This window comes from Haliotis asinina, chromosome 7 (genome assembly GCF_037392515.1).
Source record: "Haliotis asinina isolate JCU_RB_2024 chromosome 7, JCU_Hal_asi_v2, whole genome shotgun sequence".
Lineage (NCBI taxonomy): Eukaryota > Metazoa > Mollusca > Gastropoda > Lepetellida > Haliotidae > Haliotis > Haliotis asinina.
Window position 1 is genome coordinate 1,037,512 of NC_090286.1, and position 20,100 is coordinate 1,057,611.

A 20,100-nucleotide genomic window follows, 5' to 3' on the forward strand; every position below is an offset into this window, starting at 1 on the left:
TTTTCCCTGAAACGTGTAACTAAGAAAGAAACAGTTTGACCACATGAACTACGGACGCGGTAGGAACTATATGATACGTGAAATCGTTTCTTTATCTGAATATTCTTGCAGAACGTTTTAAAGGATTGAAATACTGGGTCAGGTGTACTGAAACCCCCAGTTCCGGAATGTTCACAATCTTAGACATGAACCAACTAGACATTGAACAATAGGGGTTGGAAAATACAGACTACGAAGACCGTGAAATGACATGACATATTTGAATATTTCTACAGTATGTGTGGATGGTACGGAATATGGTGTCGGGTGTGTTAAACTCTGTCGTTCCCGGATGTGCCAGGGAGATACGAGCATCTGTCCCCAGGATACAGGACAGTGTACAGATGGATGTCAGACAGGATGGAAGGGGGAAGACTGCACAGAAGGTGAAGTGAAAATACTTGTATTATAGAAGATTGTTTACTTCATCTCTCAACATATATATATATATATATATCAGATCACTTCCTCATTACAGTGCAATCAGTTTTATAGACAAGAACTTCTTTTATTTCTTTAATAAGCTGTGAGACTTGTCATATTCTACATCCCATCTTCTATAATGCCTCTCAAGAAATGATCAGGTGATTATATGGCACCAACTTCATCGTTCTTGTCATAACATAAGGTTACAACGGACATGGTCTAACGGAAGGTTTTAGACTTTATGGCTTGAACCTTATGGTCAGATTCTGTGACTGGGTAGATTGTATGTAACTGACAGTTTAAATCATTGCATGTAATATCCATTAGCTGATCGTCTGGTCCAGACTCGATTAATGTCTCATACCTGGAATATCAAGCAACAGAAAAATTATATGTAATTACTACCACATTTATGTTATGTTCTCGTGTAATATGGTACTACTGTAAGAGTTTCATATACACTTTCATTTTCTGTCGGTTTTGACGATTAACACAAATCAAATGCTAAACATTGCATAGCAAGTCTTCTCTCAAACTAATCAAACATTTTGAAGCATATCCCAAGTGCGTCCTGTCCATGTACATTTACTTGCAGAATGTCCGTCACGGACGTTCGGTGTTAATTGTTCCTCCACGTGTGGACATTGTGTGGACGATGAACCTTGTCACCATGTCACTGGAACCTGTCTCAAGGGCTGCAGTCCAGGCTGGGCCGGCGACACCTGTCGACAAGGTAACATTACGTGGTGTTAAATGATAGCAACTGTCTCCTGTCAACATAGGTCTATATGCAGCCTGAATGATTAACTTAAAAGTTTGCATTGCATTCACTTTGGTATTCGGTGAAAATAAAACCTGAAAGCAAGCTCCTCAGGATCCCCTGTGCGTTTCTCTCGCACTAGGCTGATCGCTGTAAACTACATAACGACAAAGAGTTTTCAGTCTAGTTTTCTTACTGATGAGTGCACTGTTTTTTTTCAGTCCAAAGACAATCCTTATCGCCATCGTCCGGAAATGATCCTGTCGTTGGTGGTGCGGTTGGTGGAGTTGTTGCTGTAGCTGGGGTAGCTGTTGTCAGTGCTCTTGCAGTTTTCTTCTACAGGTATCATGTACATTCATCACAGTCTTTTTTGTCCTCTCGGCGTGTACTGGGGGAAAGGGGATATAGTCATCTGTTCTTTCTTCCTTCCGTCCGTTAGTAATCATTAACAACTCAAAAAAAATATATATAAAAATATATATTAAACCGATGTGAAACTGGTGACTTTTGGTATTTACAGATTTTTGTCATTTGTCTTTTCTTGGTTTCCGTGGAAACTTTCTGGACATCGTCTTCAATGTTTGTCATCAAGAGAGGTGGAATGTGTCAGCTTTTGTTTACAAGTGTCTAGATCAATAATGTTTGATCATCTGGATTACTAGTTTGTTTGCTGAGATATCGTCCTGATGAATTCTTAATTACAAGGAGTTACCAGTACATTTCGTCCACATCTATCTTATTTGTTTTCCTGTACCCACTCCTTATTTAAATCTGGCACAGTGATATAAAATATTATAAATATTGTTCAACAGATTGTCAAAGATTGGCCACTGACGGGATCGGGTGGTCAGGGTCCTTGACTTGGTTGACCCATGTCATCGGTTCCCCATTGCGCAGATCGATGCTCGCGATTTTGATCACTGGATTATCTGGTCCAGACTCGATTATTTACAGACCGGCGCCATATAGCTAGAATAATGATAAGTGCGGCGTAAAACTCAACTCACTCACTCACTCACTGTTGTTTTAATACACGGGGGTCAGTGCAATCACTGTAACAGCCGACTGTTTGTGTCTGAAATTCGTGTCAGTGTAATGAATCAAAGACAATGACAAAGGATTTACCTTACAAATTGACATTTAAGTGCATACATCTCAAGAGGTGCATCGATTTGACTATAATTCATTGGTGAAAAATTCCCCTTACCTAACACACTGTCGCAGTTAAATATGGTACATTATGAAGTTCACTGTAGCTCTTCTATCAACTTATATACCTCGTCTATACCTTTTGAGACAGAGAGAGAGAGAGAGAGAGAGAGAGAGAGAGAGAGCAGGAGAGAGAGAGAGGTGCGGGTGGAACAGTCATCAAGGAAAGAGTACAGGGATACGAGGCTATCTACCTTGATGAGACTGCATGAATGTCTGTCATGCGGCACAACCTCCCTCTGATGTCATACATCTCCCACTGGTCAAAGGAGAGAGACTAATCATTTTACATGCTGGGTGTGAAAATATAAACGATTTCTGCCAAGACATGATCATGAGTTGGTCTTCCGCTCGAAGTCCAAGGACAACAGGGATTACCGCACAGAGATGAATGACACTGTGTTCTAGGAGTGAATGGAGAAACAACTCCTGCTCTGCAAAACAGTCCATGTTTATGGGCAACGCCTCTTATCACACTGTGCAAGGTCTAGATACGAAATTGCAGATGCCTAATTCATGGAAATGATAACTTACCTGCAGACGAACAATGTTCGCCAAAAACAACAAACCGTGTTATGTATGACGTCATCAAACTAAACAAGACCAAACCTGTGGACAAAGTGGACAAGCTGTTGCAGACACATGGACATGATGCTCTTTGTCTGCCTCCTTACCATTGTCACTGGAACACCATTGAGATGATCTAGGGTATAGTAAAAGGTGATCTTGGAAGACTATGAAAGAGCAAACGATAAAACTAATATTACAGGAAGCGATGTAAAACACTGCCGTTGCCACGAACGCAAACCACTTACCTTAGGACAGACTACTAAGAACGATAACCGTTAACTAAAAGAAAGTCTGAAAGAAATGAATATATTCCACACCACCGGTAAGCAGTGACATGTTTATGCATGAACTACCAACAAAACAGTGTCCTGAAGATACTTTAAAATCGTCCCATGAACAATAACTGAGGCCATTATTACAAAAGTTTTTGTCCGTTATTATCGATGACACTTTTTTTATACAGTGTAATGCATGTGTTCGTTTCCTATCGACGATATTTAGGAACATCGATCTTTCACCCAGCACCAGTTTAGCCTGCGAGTGATCTTACAATATTGAAATAGACAAATGGTAAAAAGATTTGTTTGTTCTTAATTTCAGTCGATCATTAAAGTTAAATAACGTTCACAAATTAACAATTCAGCTTTCATCAGCAGGGCGTCTTCTTCGACTAAGCATTGACTAAATATTATTTGGTGAAGTTTGGCATTTACAGTTTTCATGATTTCTATGGAAACGATTTGGACTTCGATACTCTGGAAACCAAGTCTGACTTAGTAGCATGAACAATAGCCTAAATTTGAGCATTGTATGAGTAGACTGGAACTTTATTTTATCACAAATATTTATGTACGCTATTATCGACGGCATTTTGTCTACTGATAATCATTAATGTATGTTCTTTTTTCTACCGACGATATTTAGAAATATCGCTCTTTCACCCAGCCCCAGTTTAGCCTGCGAGTGATCCTACAATATTAAAACAGACATATGGTAAAAAGATTTGTTTGTTCATATTTTCACTCGAACATTAAGATTAGACAGCTTGCATAAATTAAGAATTCAACTTACATCAGCATGCGCTATGGCGTCTTCTTTGACCAAGCATGACTAAATATCTGACTTTCTCGCATTGTTCAAGGAGAAAAAGAAATGTCAACAAGACGAGAACTGATAATTCTGTGTATGAAGACGTGTCTGCCTTTGAACCACAAGAACCAGAGTTGCATGGTAAGATATAAAGATCATTCAACCAACATTCAACATTTAGGAATCAGCGTTCATGTTTAGATAGCGAGATGCTGAACTGCTGTAGGCCTTCCTGAGACATGATTCTGCAGTGAAGCCAGGTTTTATCAGAGATTGTGTACAAATGAGTTTTCTCACGTAATTATATAGTTTATATTTGTGTGAAACTATTTTATAAGCACCAAATGACAAGCGGTTGTTTTCACTGAACCCAGGTCTATGTGATGTGTTTCTCCAGCAGTAGGACCAAGTGTGAATGATGGTTATGAGGAGAAGGAGGAGGAGACGGCTGGTGATGCTGATGGTTCAGGGAAGAACACAGCCAGTACATACTACAACACTGGACCAGTCATTAGTACGGAGGTGGACGTGGACAAGCTAGGGGACAGGATCAGAGATATGCAGGCTACAAAACAAGGATTTGAGAAAGAGTACCAGGTGTGCAATCCTGACATGATTGGGAGAATGTTACACAGTATCACCTTGCTTAGTTTCATATTAGGATCTCATACAGTGTTTGCCAGTAGCCACTGATATCCAATGGCAGTATAGGAGCCGAAACATTTTGTTTCCTAAACTATATTTTGTTGCCATATTACACTTATCAGACAGAGGGGTAAATAATGCTACGTCTCTTTTTCAATCACTAATGTTCGTTTATTTATGCTAATCGTGGGATGATATTATACATAACAGATCGTATCCGTATGTTTGTATGCATTGAATGTTATGTAATTTTCGACATGTAGAAACTGATCTCTGGGTTCACACACACGTATGAAGCCTCTCAGCTTGAAGGTAACACAGGCAAAAACAGATTCCTGCAGTATTACCCATGTGAGTATTGGCACCATGTCCATGACCTAATATAACCTTCGGAAACATATTCCTGCAGTAATACCCATATGAGTGTTGTCAACATTTCCACGACCTAACGTAAACTTCGGTAACATATTCATGTTCAGTCATATAGGTAGGGGGTGTCACAGTAAAGCTCTTCTTGTCTACCACAGATGACTACAACCGGGTGGTCCTGGACAAGCTTCCCGAGGATCCATTCTCAGACTACATCAACGCCAGCTACATCAATGTAATCTAGATCTTCATAGTTTTTTTCTCACAGCAGACACACTTAAGTAAAACTGTTACAGTTCTGAATGGATGTGGATGTATACATGTGTACTGTTAGGTTTAATGCTTTGTGTCGACTTACAGCATAACTGATCAGGGGCTTCATCATAGAGAATCTCAGTGTTTGCTTATATCCATCATTACGGCAGTTTGTAGGTTGAAGTATCTGTTGTCAAGAAGCGAATAGAAGAGACAATATTTACCAAGCTCCTCATATTTCAGGGATTTTCGAGGGATCAAGCCTATATTGCAGCTCAAGGTGAAAAACACATTCATGTCTTCATTAAATGAAATCATTAAGGCTAAATCGTCTCTTCCTGATATAAAATTATCGCTTTCATGTAAACATGTGCATGTGTTCATACAATTTGTGTTTTATTGTTAACTACCATAGCACCGAATAGGAAGACTGTAACTGACTTCTGGAGAATGATATATCAGAAGAACTTGACCAGGATCGTCATGCTGACCAACTTGACGGAAATGGGCAAGGTAAAACAGTTTTGTCAATAAACTAACTAAACTAACTCAAACAATAAACTGCATAGCTAAACAAACTCTCAAAGATGAATGACATAACACCTTCATCCAAAGGCAATGACATTGCATAGCCAAAATGCATTTGTCTGCACACATGAAGGATGTGAAATGTTTTTATTCTGCCTTAGTGACGTAAAGGGGTCTAGAAGTTGAAAGGGTCAAAACTTCAATAACGTGTATGGCCGCCGTTGGTCTGAACCACGGCTGGGCTGCACCACGACGTTTCATGGATGGGATTAGTCGAGCAGGAAATACTTTGGGAGTGTTATCTCACATGTGGACAATCGCTACTAGGAGATCCTGTATCGTTACGGGAGAATTTGGCAGATGTCGAAGGCGATGATCAATTTCATCTCAAACATGCTCATTTGGGGAAAGATCCGGTGATACTGCAGGCCAGGGCAAGACATCATGTTGTTGTTGTTGTTGGAGAAATCGTTGCACAACACGTCAGGTATGTGAACGTGTTTGTCATGCTGAAAAACGATCCCGTGACGTTGAGGAAAAGGAATGACAACGGGTGTAATAAGCTCATCACGGTACCCTAGAGCATTCAAATTGCCTTTCACTATCACCAATTGCGTTCTGATACGACCAGTGATGCCATCCGAACAATTCCGCCACCATGGCGATTTCTCTCCATTACACATGCATCTGCGTAGCGTTCATGTGCACGTCTATACAACCATTTCCATCTGATGAGGTCAGGTGAAAACAAGACTCATCCGTAAACATCACACATCTCCACCAAAACAATGAATGTCTGAGGTGTCGTCTGCACCATTCCACCATCGGACGTAGGCCGAAACTTACATAATTTGTAGGCGGTTGATGACGGTTTGAGGATGAATCCGTCTGCAGTTGGAGATGTTGCGGGCTGTTGTTGTTGTTGCTTGTTGACAGTGATTACGCAGATGAACCAGTCGAATCTCTGGATGTTGCGCAGGGGTGGTAACTCTTAGTCTCCTTGAACATGGGCGATCTCTGACATCATTTTGTTGACCACATCGACGGACTAATGCTGATATGGTGTTACAGTAAACATGTTGTCAACCTCCCTTTGGGTAGAACCAGACCATAGCATACCCAGAACCATGTATCGATCGTCTGTTGTAAATCTTGACGTTGCTTTTATAGCGGGTCACGTGGGCTATATCCTTTGCTCCTGTGTATGCACTTCATACTTCTTATATGCATTCGCATGCATTCGTCTTGACGTGCTTCACATCGTCTAGTGCCTCATGCAGTGTTCTAAACACGTGGACCTCTTTGTTACAAAACACTCACGCATCTCTGGGTTTAAATTTCGTGCGCCTCTGATGTTTACTTTGTGAAATGATAATAATAAATGCACACTGTCTTTTTCGGGTGAGTATATAGTGATGTGCAGCTTGTATATCCGTTGAGTGAATGCGTTTGTTCGTAAACGTTTACAGATGTTTAGTCATTTGTCCTGTGCGGTTTAAACATCTTCATTTAGGCGAAGTGTGAACCCTACTGGTCCGACACACGTGACCTTGAAGCAGGACCCTTTTCCATCAGTGTCACCAAAGTCATTCAGAGGGCATGTTGGGTCATCAGAGAACTCACTGCTACGGTCAAGCAGGTAATGCAGTGTGACATCATCTTTCGTTAGTACAGACTGATGCAGACTTTTCTTTTCTCTCGGGAAATGGCGGGTTGTCAGTATCTTGCGTTACTTCAAACTAGGACAAAAAGAAACAAATGTTCCCCGGTTGCAGTGAAACAAATTAAATTATTGCGAAGACAGTGATACGTAAATGATGGTTGAAACTGGGAAGTGTTTCTATGTTCACAACCTGAACTATGCATGTTTGGAATAATTGGAGTTATTAATGGTATTATCTTCCTTTTCACAGACAGGGGAACACAGAATTTTCTACCAGTTCCACTTTACCAAATGGCCGGACCATGGAACTCCAGACGAAACTCACCTTATGGAGTTCCTGTGGCGAGTCCGGAAGACGCCCAATCCCGACAACTCACCTCTTTTGGTACATTGTAGGTCTGTAAGAAGACACTATACAGTTCTTGTAATATGATCTTAATGATCCGTTTTATTACGATTCCCTTGTGATAGATATCGCGCTCTCCTGCAGGTCGGGGTGGGCGGGATTGGTTGGTTGATTGATTGTTGTTTAACACCGCACTCAATATTCCACCTATATGGCAGTGGTCTATAAATAATTGAGTCTGGACCAGACAATCAGGTGATCAATAACATGAGTATCAATGTACACATATGGGACACGATGGCATGTCCCAATCAAGTCAGCGAGTCTGACCACCCGATCACGTTAGTCCGTCTTATGACAAGTGTGCTTTGCTGCAGACCAATTGTACCCCGCATCTTCACGGGTTAGATGCACAGGAAAGCTGTCGTTGAATTACATGTGAGACGTACATCAAAACCTCCACAGTTATATCTTGTAGTGGGGCCGTTATAATTGTGATGGCACTTCAAGCAGTTTAAACTTTTTGTGGTATGTCAACAGGTTTTATATGAATATAACGTTTTGAACTGTTAACTACGTAGTTCCAGTAGGGCTCCAATTCCGCCGAAGTATATACTTGAGAAATATCGTGGGCTGGTACAGACATTCTCTTCACTGAGGATGTCCGGGATATTCAGCATAATAATGGAGTTGATGAACCGTGGAATGGAAGAGGCTGAGGAAACAGTGATACAGTGTTAATTCACCTCAGTTTAAATATAACGTTTTGAACTGTTAACTACGTAGTTCCAGTAGGGCTCCAATTCCGCCGAAGTATATACTTGAGAAATATCGTGGGCTGGTACAGACATTCTCTTCACTGAGGATGTCCGGGGTAGTCAGCATAATAATGGAGTTGATGAACCGTGGAATGGAAGAGGCTGAGGAAACAGTGATACAGTGTTAATTCACCTCAGTTTAAATATAACGTTTTGAACTGTTAACTACGTAGTTCCAGTAGGGCTCCAATTCCGCCGAAGTATATACTTGAGAAATATCGTGGGCTGGTACAGACATTCTCTTCACTGAGGATGTCCGGGGTAGTCAGCATAATAATGGAGTTGATGAACCGTGGAATGGAAGAGGCTGAGGAAACAGTGATACAGTGTTAATTCACCTCAGTTTAAATATAACGTTTTGAACTGTTAACTACGTAGTTCCAGTAGGGCTCCAATTCCGCCGAAGTATATACTTGAGAAATATCGTGGGCTGGTACAGACATTCTCTTCACTGAGGATGTCCGGGATAGTCAGCATAATAATGGAGTTGATGAACCGTGGAATGGAAGAGGCTGAGGAAACAGTGATACAGTGTTAATTCACCTCAGTTTAAATATAACGTTTTGAACTGTTAACTACGTAGTTCCAGTAGGGCTCCAATTCCGCCGAAGTATATACTTGAGAAATATCGTGGGCTGGTACAGACATTCTCTTCACTGAGGATGTCCGGGATAGTCAGCATAATAATGGAGTTGATGAACCGTGGAATGGAAGAGGCTGAGGAAACAGTGATACAGTGTTAATTCACCTCAGTTTAAATATAACGTTTTGAACTGTTAACTACGTAGTTCCAGTAGGGCTCCAATTCCGCCGAAGTATATACTTGAGAAATATCGTGGGCTGGTACAGACATTCTCTTCACTGAGGATGTCCGGGATAGTCAGCATAATAATGGAGTTGATGAACCGTGGAATGGAAGAGGCTGAGGAAACAGTGATACAGTGTTAATTCACCTCAGTTTAAATGCTCAATCTTGTCGCCGTATTGTCTGGCCTATAACTTTGATCAAGATTTACTGTGTAAAAAACTCCCTAGCCAGTATTACAGGAGAAGCGCAATGTGGCGTCAGACAACAAACAATGTCTTACATTTTGTATGCAAATAGGCTGGTACTAACGATAGGAGTAGAAATGCTTTCCATTTTCGTTAACACCTGGTGTCTTCACTGTTATTCTGTCATCATCCATTCGTATAATTGTTTCTCAGTTTTTCATCTTGTCGGTCGATACTGATTGTGCTCATTATTTTCCTCAGTGCTGGGATAGGTCGCACTGGAACCTACATTGCGCTGGACTACCTTTTGGACAGGGCTCTGAGTGACCACAAAGTGGATGTGTTCAGGTTCGCGTGTGACATGAGACGTCAGAGAAGAAACATGATTCAGACCAAGGTACTGACGCCAATACCATTCATAACCTGAAAATGGTAATTGTATTTCTGATTATACAAACATCGTGTCGATTGTATCACTTTGAATACCAGATAGGAATCATAACAATGGCACATTATGTAGATAATAGATATATTTGCTGCGATACAATGGATATATTTGTCTGCGACCATGTGTCACATTGTCATGTGTATTGCAGGAACAGTATGCCTGTGTGTACACGACCTTGTACGAGGTTCTGACGGTAGGAGACACGTTCCTGACGTCTCTGGACTTTGTTAAACAGCGGGGAAGGAAGACAGTGTTCAAGATGGGCAACTTGACTGTACCAAGACTGATACAGGTGATTGTTCAGCAGTATGTGCTTAAACATATATGTATGGACATATGGTACAAATAGAGCACAGTGTTCTAACAAAACATAAAAGATGATATACTGACACTCAATAACTGAAGAATTACTGTCCACCTAATCACATCTCTATACTGATGTATCAGAAAAATCTGTCCCTCTATTTTACAAGTTGGCAATTTCGAAATGTTTATTCTTGCTTCCATAATTGCTATTTTATCTATTTTTCTAGAACGGATTCCGTTTTACATCCTTTCGTCTCCTCATAGAAAGAATATTTTCTAAAGTTAAAGTTTCGCTAAATTCGTTGAAACACTTCCATTACTTTGAGCTTTTGATCTACAGCATTGCTTACTATATGCCATATGTATACACCTGCTCGTATTCTTGGGTTCTAGAGAGTCAAATCCGATATACAGCGAGCTAGGACAGGTAAGAACATATTACCTTTACACATATTCACTAGCACGTTCAGTAACATGCTTTACAAGTTGAGGTGTGATGCTTTGACTTTCAGGAAGAAGTAAACATTTCTTCCACATACTGATAAACCAATTTGTGTGTAATTGTGAATTAAGAGAGTTCAGTTCGAGAGTAACAGAGAACCCATGACTGTATCTGACAACATACTCTCTCTTTCTGTTATCAGGTAAAGACATGAAAGGTCGTGTGTGGGTGGACGGACGTGCGGATATCTTAGCTGTGATGATGCCTGTACGTGTACCAATACACATAGTCCTTCAATAACATTTAGTACTCTGCACGTGCCCAAATACACATTGTCATTCAGTAACACTTACTACTCTGTACACGTCCAAATAGACATGGACATTCGATAATACAGAATGCTAAGGTGCTCCTCGGTTTCCCGACTTATCTTCTATCTCTCTAAACACAGAAAATACTGATGTCATGATGTGCCCCTATAAATAAGTCTAGTCTGGTCTTGATTAAATTTCAGTCCCATCTGTCCTTGAATGGCTACCTTTTAACTGAGGCCCCATCCGTCACCACGGCGTCTCTGTTCTGGAAACTCACAGAGGAACAGGAGTCTTCCATCGTCATTGTCCTGCCAGACTCGCACCAGGTGAACCACGATACAACCAAACTGGAAGCTCTCATAGAGGATATCAAACGACCTTCCGTGGAACACCATATCATTACTAAATCTTTAACGAGTTTTATAGAAGAAAGCGAGTTTGGTATTCTGTTTTTTCAGTCTTCAACATAAATTGATTGACAGTGTAATGACTCTCAGCCAGTCAAGCATGATCTAATTCCATTGTGACAGATGTATTAGCGTAACATTAAACCATTGTGACGTCATACGTCCGGCATCACGCGATGTTATTGCACAATGTGTAATAACATTGTAGAGTTATGAAGCAGTGATGTCTTCAGCGGGTGAGTAATACCTTCAGTTATCTGACTGCTTCACTGTTCACAATCGGGACGTAGAACATAGTTCTTCATACTGAGGAGACAATTATAAATTCATTCTAATGATTTCTTTTTAGAGAGTGTCCTGCTTCCTACCAGAGCCAGGTGAAAGTCTGGATCTGGGTCCCGCGAGTATTACATGTTCAACAGAGAACGCCATCAACCCCGACATCGTCTTCAGGAACATCCAACGACAGATTCAGGTCGGTTGTCACGTACCATAAAAACATAAATCTTTTCAGAACACTGGGGCAGCATGCACAACACGTGACTAGGCTCTCTGACTAATGTATGTAACAGACCTGAGTACGGCATTCCACCTGTTATTGCGTTATAAGATGTAGTGACGTGTGAGATGATTAATACATGTATTCTGTCAATACGATTACTGTCACTCTCTCTGTATTCAAGGGCGATGCCTCCATCCAGACTGTCCGTGTGTACATGATGATGATATTTCCAACTGATGACCATTCAGTTCTCCTTGACCTCCTGGAACAGGTCGACCTCGGCAGAAGGGACAATACCCCAAATCCCGTAACAGTTGTTTTCGGGTATATTGTATTCCTTTAATATCCTTCATTGTACTCTTCACTGCAATAATTACTGCAATAATAAAAAAAGGCTTTAAAAATACAAAAATGCAATAATTTCTTCTTGGTCGTTCGGCGGTTGGGTAGCCCAGTGGGTAAAGACCCGAGTTCGAATCCCCACATGGGTAAATTGTGTGAAGCCGATTTCTGGTGTCCTCCGACATGATGTTGCTGGAATATGTAAAGCGTAACAAAACCAAATTCAGTGAGTCACAGTACTTAGACTTAGCAACCATTCCATATATTTACTGTTGCATCAGTACTGTGATCCTCTCTACCTTTACCCTCACCAGGAACTAACCCATCAGATCTATTATAGATAATAACCAGTTGTGAGATGTTGCTTTAGGTATCAGACAAACTGTTATTGATGTCAACGTCTTCTTTGTTCCACTACGTTTCTGATCAATTTCTTGCCCTTCATCAGGTATACAATGAAGAAATTGACATCCATAAAATGTTAAGACCAGCCTCAACGTGCCTCTCAAGAATCTCAATTGCTGGTTTGTTAAATTACCTAAAGGTGAATGCAGATAATGATATTTTTTTAGAGAAAAAGAAAAACGCGTGGCTACATTGTTCTGCATCCTCAGCAACATCGTACTCGGCATTAGGTACGACAACGAGGTGGAGATCTACAACAACATCAGACGTCTCGGGCACCTGCATGCCAACGATCTCACTCAGGTGAATGCAGGGACGACATGGCGCTTGTAGACATCAACGAGTAGAGAAGAATCATTCACATGCTATTACCTCATATAATCAAGACATCTGCCAGTCTAGAAAATATATTCACTTGGTACAGGAGGAACATTGAAGGAAATGTAGCCTATGTAAATGTTTGGCCTCACTGGCTCTGAATTCGTGACTTGTTAGTAACACAATAAAGAAACAAATAGAGACCTACTGCGGCTTGAACTTCGGTACAATCAACGACATTCTCTCTTCTGTTCTTCAGGAGGAGATATCTGTTTGCTACAACCTGGCCTCGACCTATCTGGAGACACAGAGCGTGTACGCCAACATGTGAAGCACATTGCGACACATCTGTCAAGCACAATGGGACGTGAGCCAGAGAACAGCGACTATGCTGTTGTTTCTGCATCAATAATGTTTCTGTTAAACATGATAAATACTGTGTCAGGAATCCAACATTGTTAGCCTTGATGTAGCACTGGACACCTTATGGTCGACAACATTACCTGGCAGAAAGAGAAGACATGCGCAATATCACTCCATTAAATATTTTTAAGGCCTACAACGAATACTGTAATGCGAGTTTTCTCTTTCTCTATCCATATTGATGACTGAAATATGATGTGTTCAGGAAACAGAAGCTGAAAACATACTTGATGGTATTTCAGGGACGACATTTACTAGTTGTTACTGAAATATAGTTGTACATATCATTGACTCCTTTACAACCATTTTTGGTGAAATATGCTAGATATGATGTTTGTACACTGTTCACATTGTTTGTAGACTGCTGAAACATACACAAGCTCATGGTCAGACTTCACAGTCGAGTCTTCCTTTAGCAGAGATTTCCTTATTGACGTGGAAGAGTTTCCTCGCGTCCATTCAGGTGGATGAAATATACTCTCAATTTTTCCGAAAGCTCTTTTTCCTTCAATTTGAAATATATTGTCCCATTTTGTCTTCATGTGTTTAGACACTGTTCATTACCCCAAAGCTATTGATCTCGGCCGTTTCTTTGTCCCATATGTGCTACTTTTTATCATTAGGAATGGAGTTAGTCCGTTTGCTGTTAAACACATCGATATGATCTTCATCTAGGTCTGCTAGAAGTTGTATTTCACAACTTTTTACTACGATTTCTGACGACAGCCATCGTGCAGACGATAGATTAATGTTTACCCGCAATGCATCATGGATAATAATTAGAGGATTCCCCTAAGTTAATGATGGTTTAATGACGAGACCTTCATTAGAGCCATACTTACTTAATGGATGTTTAAATATGGGTTTATACAGCCTTATTTATTTAAACACTTCATTAACTAATCAGATATTATGAATTTAATCAATGATTAGTGTTTGATTTGATTTACACTTTGATACAACCGGGTCTAGAAGCGTTATGTTCGATATGGATGTCTAAAATAAGATGTTATGTCATTGTAAATGTTTTTAAGAAGGCGTACACATTGCCATGACAAGCCCATAGACCAGTATTTGTCATTACCCAAATATTCACGCTTGTTATTTTTGTTTCAGCTTGTTTTCAAAATATAATATTCAGACGCCATATAGTATCCTGCATTAATGACGTCTCTCTCCAAAGCTGTTTTGTTTGGTTTTTGAGTTCTTTACTAGTAGATTTTCTAGCAAATTGTAGCTTGTAAGATTTAATCAGATTCACACTATACCCTTATACTATTTCAAAGACGTCCTATGATTGTGAGTATTACTTTTTTGCCATTATTTATTGGAAATTAAATGAGTTGTGTGTCATCTCTCAAGGATGTCATCTTTGTGTACTACGTTTCAGCAAACGCCACCCTCAGTTCAAAATGCAGTTTCGGTTTATGTATCACGACTGAGGGAGTCAGTTGCCATTGTTATCATCCTACACCATAAACACACAAGTCAGTAGAGGAGGCAGTGTCTGTTGCCAACTCAGCAGCTTTAATAGTTCCACAGTAAACAAACAGGACCATGTCGGTTTATATGTTGTTCAACATCAACTTACAAACGCTGCTGTAACTTGGTAGCCTGGACATGATGATCTGTTCCACACTTTGCATCATGACTGACATCTTCTCATGGACACTTGCTTGTGATATATCAGCTTTAATAATTCCACAGTAAACAAACAGGACCATGTCGGTTTATATGTTGTTCAACATCAACTTACAACCGCTGCTGTAACTTGGTAGCCTGAACATGATGATCTGTTCCACACTTTGCATCATGACTGACATCTTCTCATGGACACTTGCTTGTGATATATCAGCTTTAATAATTCCACAGTAAACAAACAGGACCATGTCGGTTTATATGTTGTTCAACATCAACTTACAACCGCTGCTGTAACTTGGTAGCCTGGACATGATGATCTGTTCCACACTTTGCATCATGGCTGACATCTTCTCATGGACACTTGCTTGTGATATATCGTTCCTTATTCCATGGAACTTAAAATGTGGTAATCGTGGGCAGAGTTTCACAATGATCTGCAAAGATTCAGGGAAATATGTGAACATTAGAGCAAATGTCATGTGTGATTTATTGTCTAAGAAAACAACGTGATACGAGGTCTCATTTAATCATCCATAAAACATTTCCGGGGCAATGTAGGGGACATGTAAGGTCATGACGTCACTGTGACAAAACGTATGTCCAGTCACTTCCCTACTTCGACATGAACCATACTTGCCATGTTTTTTCTTCAGAAGATCAACTGACATTACATTTGGGTCTGTGTGGTGCTAAGACTGGGGCAGGATGCTCACAAAGAGTGAAGGGTCACCACAACTTATGTAAGTTCTGGGTCATTGGAGCCTTTCCCCACAAAACATATTAGCAAAATCAGAACACACCTATCTAGCCAAAACATTTATCTGAATTGTACTGGCACAATAATGCCTACAATAATGAAACCCTAGGTTTGATCCCGGGTGGAGCCACCGAGGTTCGGGTACCGAGGTTTACCCAGCTGTAAATTTGGTACCCGTGAGGATGTGCTGGCAATGTGAGTATTTAGTTCATTGCGCCTAACAGGCAGCATGGCTGTATAATCCCCATGGAGTTGAAAACGTATCGGAAAGTACGATGGTCTCCTATGGCCGGTGGTAGTAAGCAGGCAATGTGTCTGGATATTAGCGCCATATAAGCGGACCATTACGTACTTAATACCGGAATGTTAGACAGAGAGACAGACAGTATTCATTCAGTAGAGAGACCTTCGCCCATAACACAATCAACATGAGATATTCAGTGAGTGCGCAAAAGCAACTCGGCAGCTCCATTCCTGGAGTGTATCCATTTCTGCACATAGAATAGATATAGGCCAATATTTTATATAACAACACCATTCTTGCTTTGCATAAAGATTCACAACAGAGTAATGAGTAAGAGGTTCTTTAGTGAACCTTGTTATATATTTCGTTCTAAGTGTACAACAGACATTACAAATACACTGTACATGGTATTCATTTTCTATATTATTCAGGTGTCTCCTTTTACAAAAGGGACATAGCCTTTCGTTGTATTCAATTCCATAACATTTACCACATTCAACTGCCTTATAAAAATTACTGCATCTAAACCTTGATATAGCAGTTCTTTGATGCATAGGGATATCACAACACAAATATCTTTCAACATTTAACAAAGTTCCATACTCCTCCTAAAATATACAATTAAGAGATTGATTAATTGATGAGAACCATGAGTGTTTTAAGTTATCACCTAGCCTTAGCTTGAAAGGGAAGACAACATATTCCACATTCCCTATTTCCTGGCTTAGCCAAGCATAACACTGGGATAGCGATAGACATTAGACCTGGCCATGACAACCCGTTAAAATCAACAACTCGTGCTTGGCATAAACGGCTACCAACGGGTTCGGAAAGTCAGAATCGTTTGGTTGACCTTGGTATCCAAACTGGAAGCTCGTCCTGTTGATCATGGGATTGTCTGGTCCCGCCGGCAAACCAACCGATTAACCTGGCAGAATGCTCGAAGCATTGTCACGGATTATCTGATTATGTAGCTCTGATTTACGTTCGTACACGAATATCCTATTACCAAATGGAGTAAACGTTGTCAGAACAATGAACTTCAGAGACTGTCGTACTTGCATTACACATGCTTCCTAGCACTTCCTCATTGGAAGTGCCACTATGTACAAACCATCACAGAAAGCATTTAAATACCCACTGAGTAATCAGCTCATGGTTTGTATCAGTAATCAGTGATGTCCCCAAATCTGGCATATTCTACTAGAATGTGCACTATAAACAGTGTTAGAAGGATGAAGCATCTGGCATGCATAATCAGGAAATAGTCATGAAACTATCCTTGACAAACATGTATGTTACAATATATACACCTGGAAATTAATCAAGCAACACCCCAATTTTTTCTATTGGAGCAACTTTGAAGTGTTCTGACAATCAAAATATGCCGGGTTGATATAGTTTGACACTTTTTTATTCAACAGACGATCTCTGACAAACAACTTAAAGGGAAAAAGTATCAAGACTTTGCTTTATTGCAACGAAATCCAAATTCTTAAAACTGTCTTAAATTCATGAAAAAATGGACACAATTTACTATTCATCCACAGACGTTGTTGTCAGGTGTATTAACACAAATGTCACATGGAAAGAAAGAACAGTCATCTGAGAGTCTGCACACCGACTTTCATCAATATCTAGTGTGTCCTCCCTGCGCACGCACCACCGATTCCAGACGCCTCCTCATTCCTTGGATGAGTCTCCGGATCTGATTCTGGGGGATCCTGTTCCACTCCTCATGCAGGGCAGCCGTCAATTCGTTGAGATTATGGACTGGTGGGTCTCTCTGCCTCACACGACGGCCAATAAAGTCCCACAAATGTTCAATGGGGTTGAGGTCAGGGCTCATGGCAGGCCATGGAATTCTGTCAATTGCATTTTGCCGCAAAAAATCATTTACAGCATGCGCCCTGTGAGGTCTAGCATTGTCGTCCATAAATATGGGTCTCGTTGCCAGAGGATGGTTCTCAAAATGAGGTACCACAGCCCTGTCAAGAACCTCCTGTTGGTAACGAACACCGTTAAGGTTGCCACGGATGGTAATGATATCCAACTTGCAGTTCATGGAAATGCACCCCCATACCATAACGGAACCTCCCCCAAAGGCCACAGTCTCCTGGATGTTCCGTGGAGCCATTGCTGTGTTCCTCTGCCTCCAGACCCGAGTACGACCGTCCACCATGTGCAGCAAGAACCGGCTCTCATCTGATAAATGGACCTTCCTCCAAGAGGCAATGTTCCAGTGCAAACGGTCATTACACCAGGCCAGTCGGGCTGCCTTATGGGCTGGAGACAGTCTGGGTCGCTTGATTGGCCTCCTTGCCCGGTATCCTGCAGCTTTCAGACGATTCCGAACAGTCCTGTTCGAGATGGGTCTCCCTGGAAGCCACTCCTGTCTCAACCGAGAGCTCGAGTCGAAGGACCTGCGCCGTACAAGTCTCAGTAAAGCTCTGTCCTCCCGGACTGTGGTCTTCCTGGGTCTTCCTGGTCTAGGCAGGTCTTTAACTTCATTAGTGGCCCGGTATTTTTTCAAAAGTTTTGAAATTATGGAATGATGTCGTCCGATTTGAGTCCCGATTTGTCTTAGAGACATACCAGCATTCCTCATGCCGATTATTTGCCAACGAGTGGCCTCTGATAATTTCCTACGTGCCATGACATTGAAATGAATGAAAAACCGAATGCAATCGACAACCTGCGCTTGTAAACACCCCAGGGAAAAAGTGCATTTTTCGAAAGTTGAGGTTAAAGCAATGCACGTGCGCTGTGCAAGCTTCACGCGCGTCATATCAACCCATGAAAAGCTCATGCTGTATGTCAATACATCAAAATTGAATAATCAATCATCAAAATTACTTCGTTAAACTTTGTTAAGTTTTTATGTGTCTTTGAATTTGGTGTTGCTTAATTAATTTCCATATGTATACATAGGTTGTGTCAAACTGGACTGTTCTATAACTGAATGAATCGAACAACTGGACCGTCGTACATGCCCGCTGTCTGAGTTACCTCTGACTGCGTTTGTTATCGAAAGGAGAGAACTGTGAACTGTTTCATAATTGCTTTGACAGTTCATTTCAAAATCTTGATGTTTTTGCGCTCAGGTCTTTCCCTGACGTACACTCTATCCCATTCAGTGTTCTCCCTCTTATGTAACAAACAACAAACTCTTTATATCAAACCCAGACTCTACAATGAGTTCAGTAAATGCTGGATTGTGACTGGTAGATCAAAGTCATTCAGTGGTGTGTGGCAAATACCTGTAATTTTCCAACAGGGCAAGTATGTTTTCTTAATGTTGATAAAAATGTAATAGTAGAATGTTAGGTGTTAAACTCCTAATTGTATGACATGCAATGAAAGTATGCGGTTTGTGCCTGTTGCTGAAAATTAAACATTTCACATGGTATTTAACTGAATAGAGGGCTACGACCGACTGGCTCAGTAATCCGTTAACCGTAGCGAAATATCAGCAGCACCAGATATGCTAATGTAAGAGTCTCGAAACTAAACGTTTCTAATGATCATATCAATGTAACTGTGTAGATGGTTGTGATCAACGGTCCTAGCACAATATGATAACAGCTCGTTGAAGTGTTTCTCACGGTGAGTATTTGTTAATCTGACATTGTTTGCAGGAAGTTACCGATAGGTGCTAAAGCGTCTGACACAGAAGTGAAGGACGAGGCTATCAATTTCCTTATCGTTATTTGAATAGCAATTGTTTTAGGTGTCAAGTGGATCGTGTTTGGCTTGATTTTCTTATGTGCAATATTTGTATAATGTGCTATTTTCACGCTGTACGCTACTTGCTCACTGGCTGTTGTGAAAATATATGTCT

At 40.8% G+C, this 20,100-nt stretch overlaps 1 protein-coding gene and 1 pseudogene across 1 annotated transcript in view; both read left to right on the top strand.

Annotated features, from left to right (window-relative positions):
- The window catches only part of LOC137291138 (uncharacterized), a 95,901-nt gene extending 80,925 nt beyond the window's left edge, over positions 1–14,976 (top strand). The window contains exons 13-31 of the mRNA XM_067822424.1: positions 1,061–1,198; positions 1,429–1,567; positions 4,146–4,234; positions 4,497–4,690; positions 5,002–5,089; positions 5,266–5,342; positions 5,606–5,642; positions 5,778–5,875; positions 7,404–7,529; positions 7,804–7,949; positions 9,972–10,107; positions 10,307–10,450; positions 10,858–10,891; positions 11,109–11,173; positions 11,421–11,546; positions 11,977–12,102; positions 12,311–12,453; positions 13,044–13,179; positions 13,454–14,976. Of these exons, the coding sequence (XP_067678525.1) occupies positions 1,061–1,198; positions 1,429–1,567; positions 4,146–4,234; positions 4,497–4,690; positions 5,002–5,089; positions 5,266–5,342; positions 5,606–5,642; positions 5,778–5,875; positions 7,404–7,529; positions 7,804–7,949; positions 9,972–10,107; positions 10,307–10,450; positions 10,858–10,891; positions 11,109–11,173; positions 11,421–11,546; positions 11,977–12,102; positions 12,311–12,453; positions 13,044–13,179; positions 13,454–13,525 (2,114 nt within the window). The 3' untranslated portion in view covers positions 13,526–14,976. The remainder of the gene's footprint in view (positions 1–1,060; positions 1,199–1,428; positions 1,568–4,145; positions 4,235–4,496; positions 4,691–5,001; positions 5,090–5,265; positions 5,343–5,605; positions 5,643–5,777; positions 5,876–7,403; positions 7,530–7,803; positions 7,950–9,971; positions 10,108–10,306; positions 10,451–10,857; positions 10,892–11,108; positions 11,174–11,420; positions 11,547–11,976; positions 12,103–12,310; positions 12,454–13,043; positions 13,180–13,453) is intronic.
- The window catches only part of LOC137291139 (receptor-type tyrosine-protein phosphatase epsilon-like), a 75,887-nt pseudogene continuing 69,341 nt past the window's right edge, over positions 13,555–20,100 (top strand).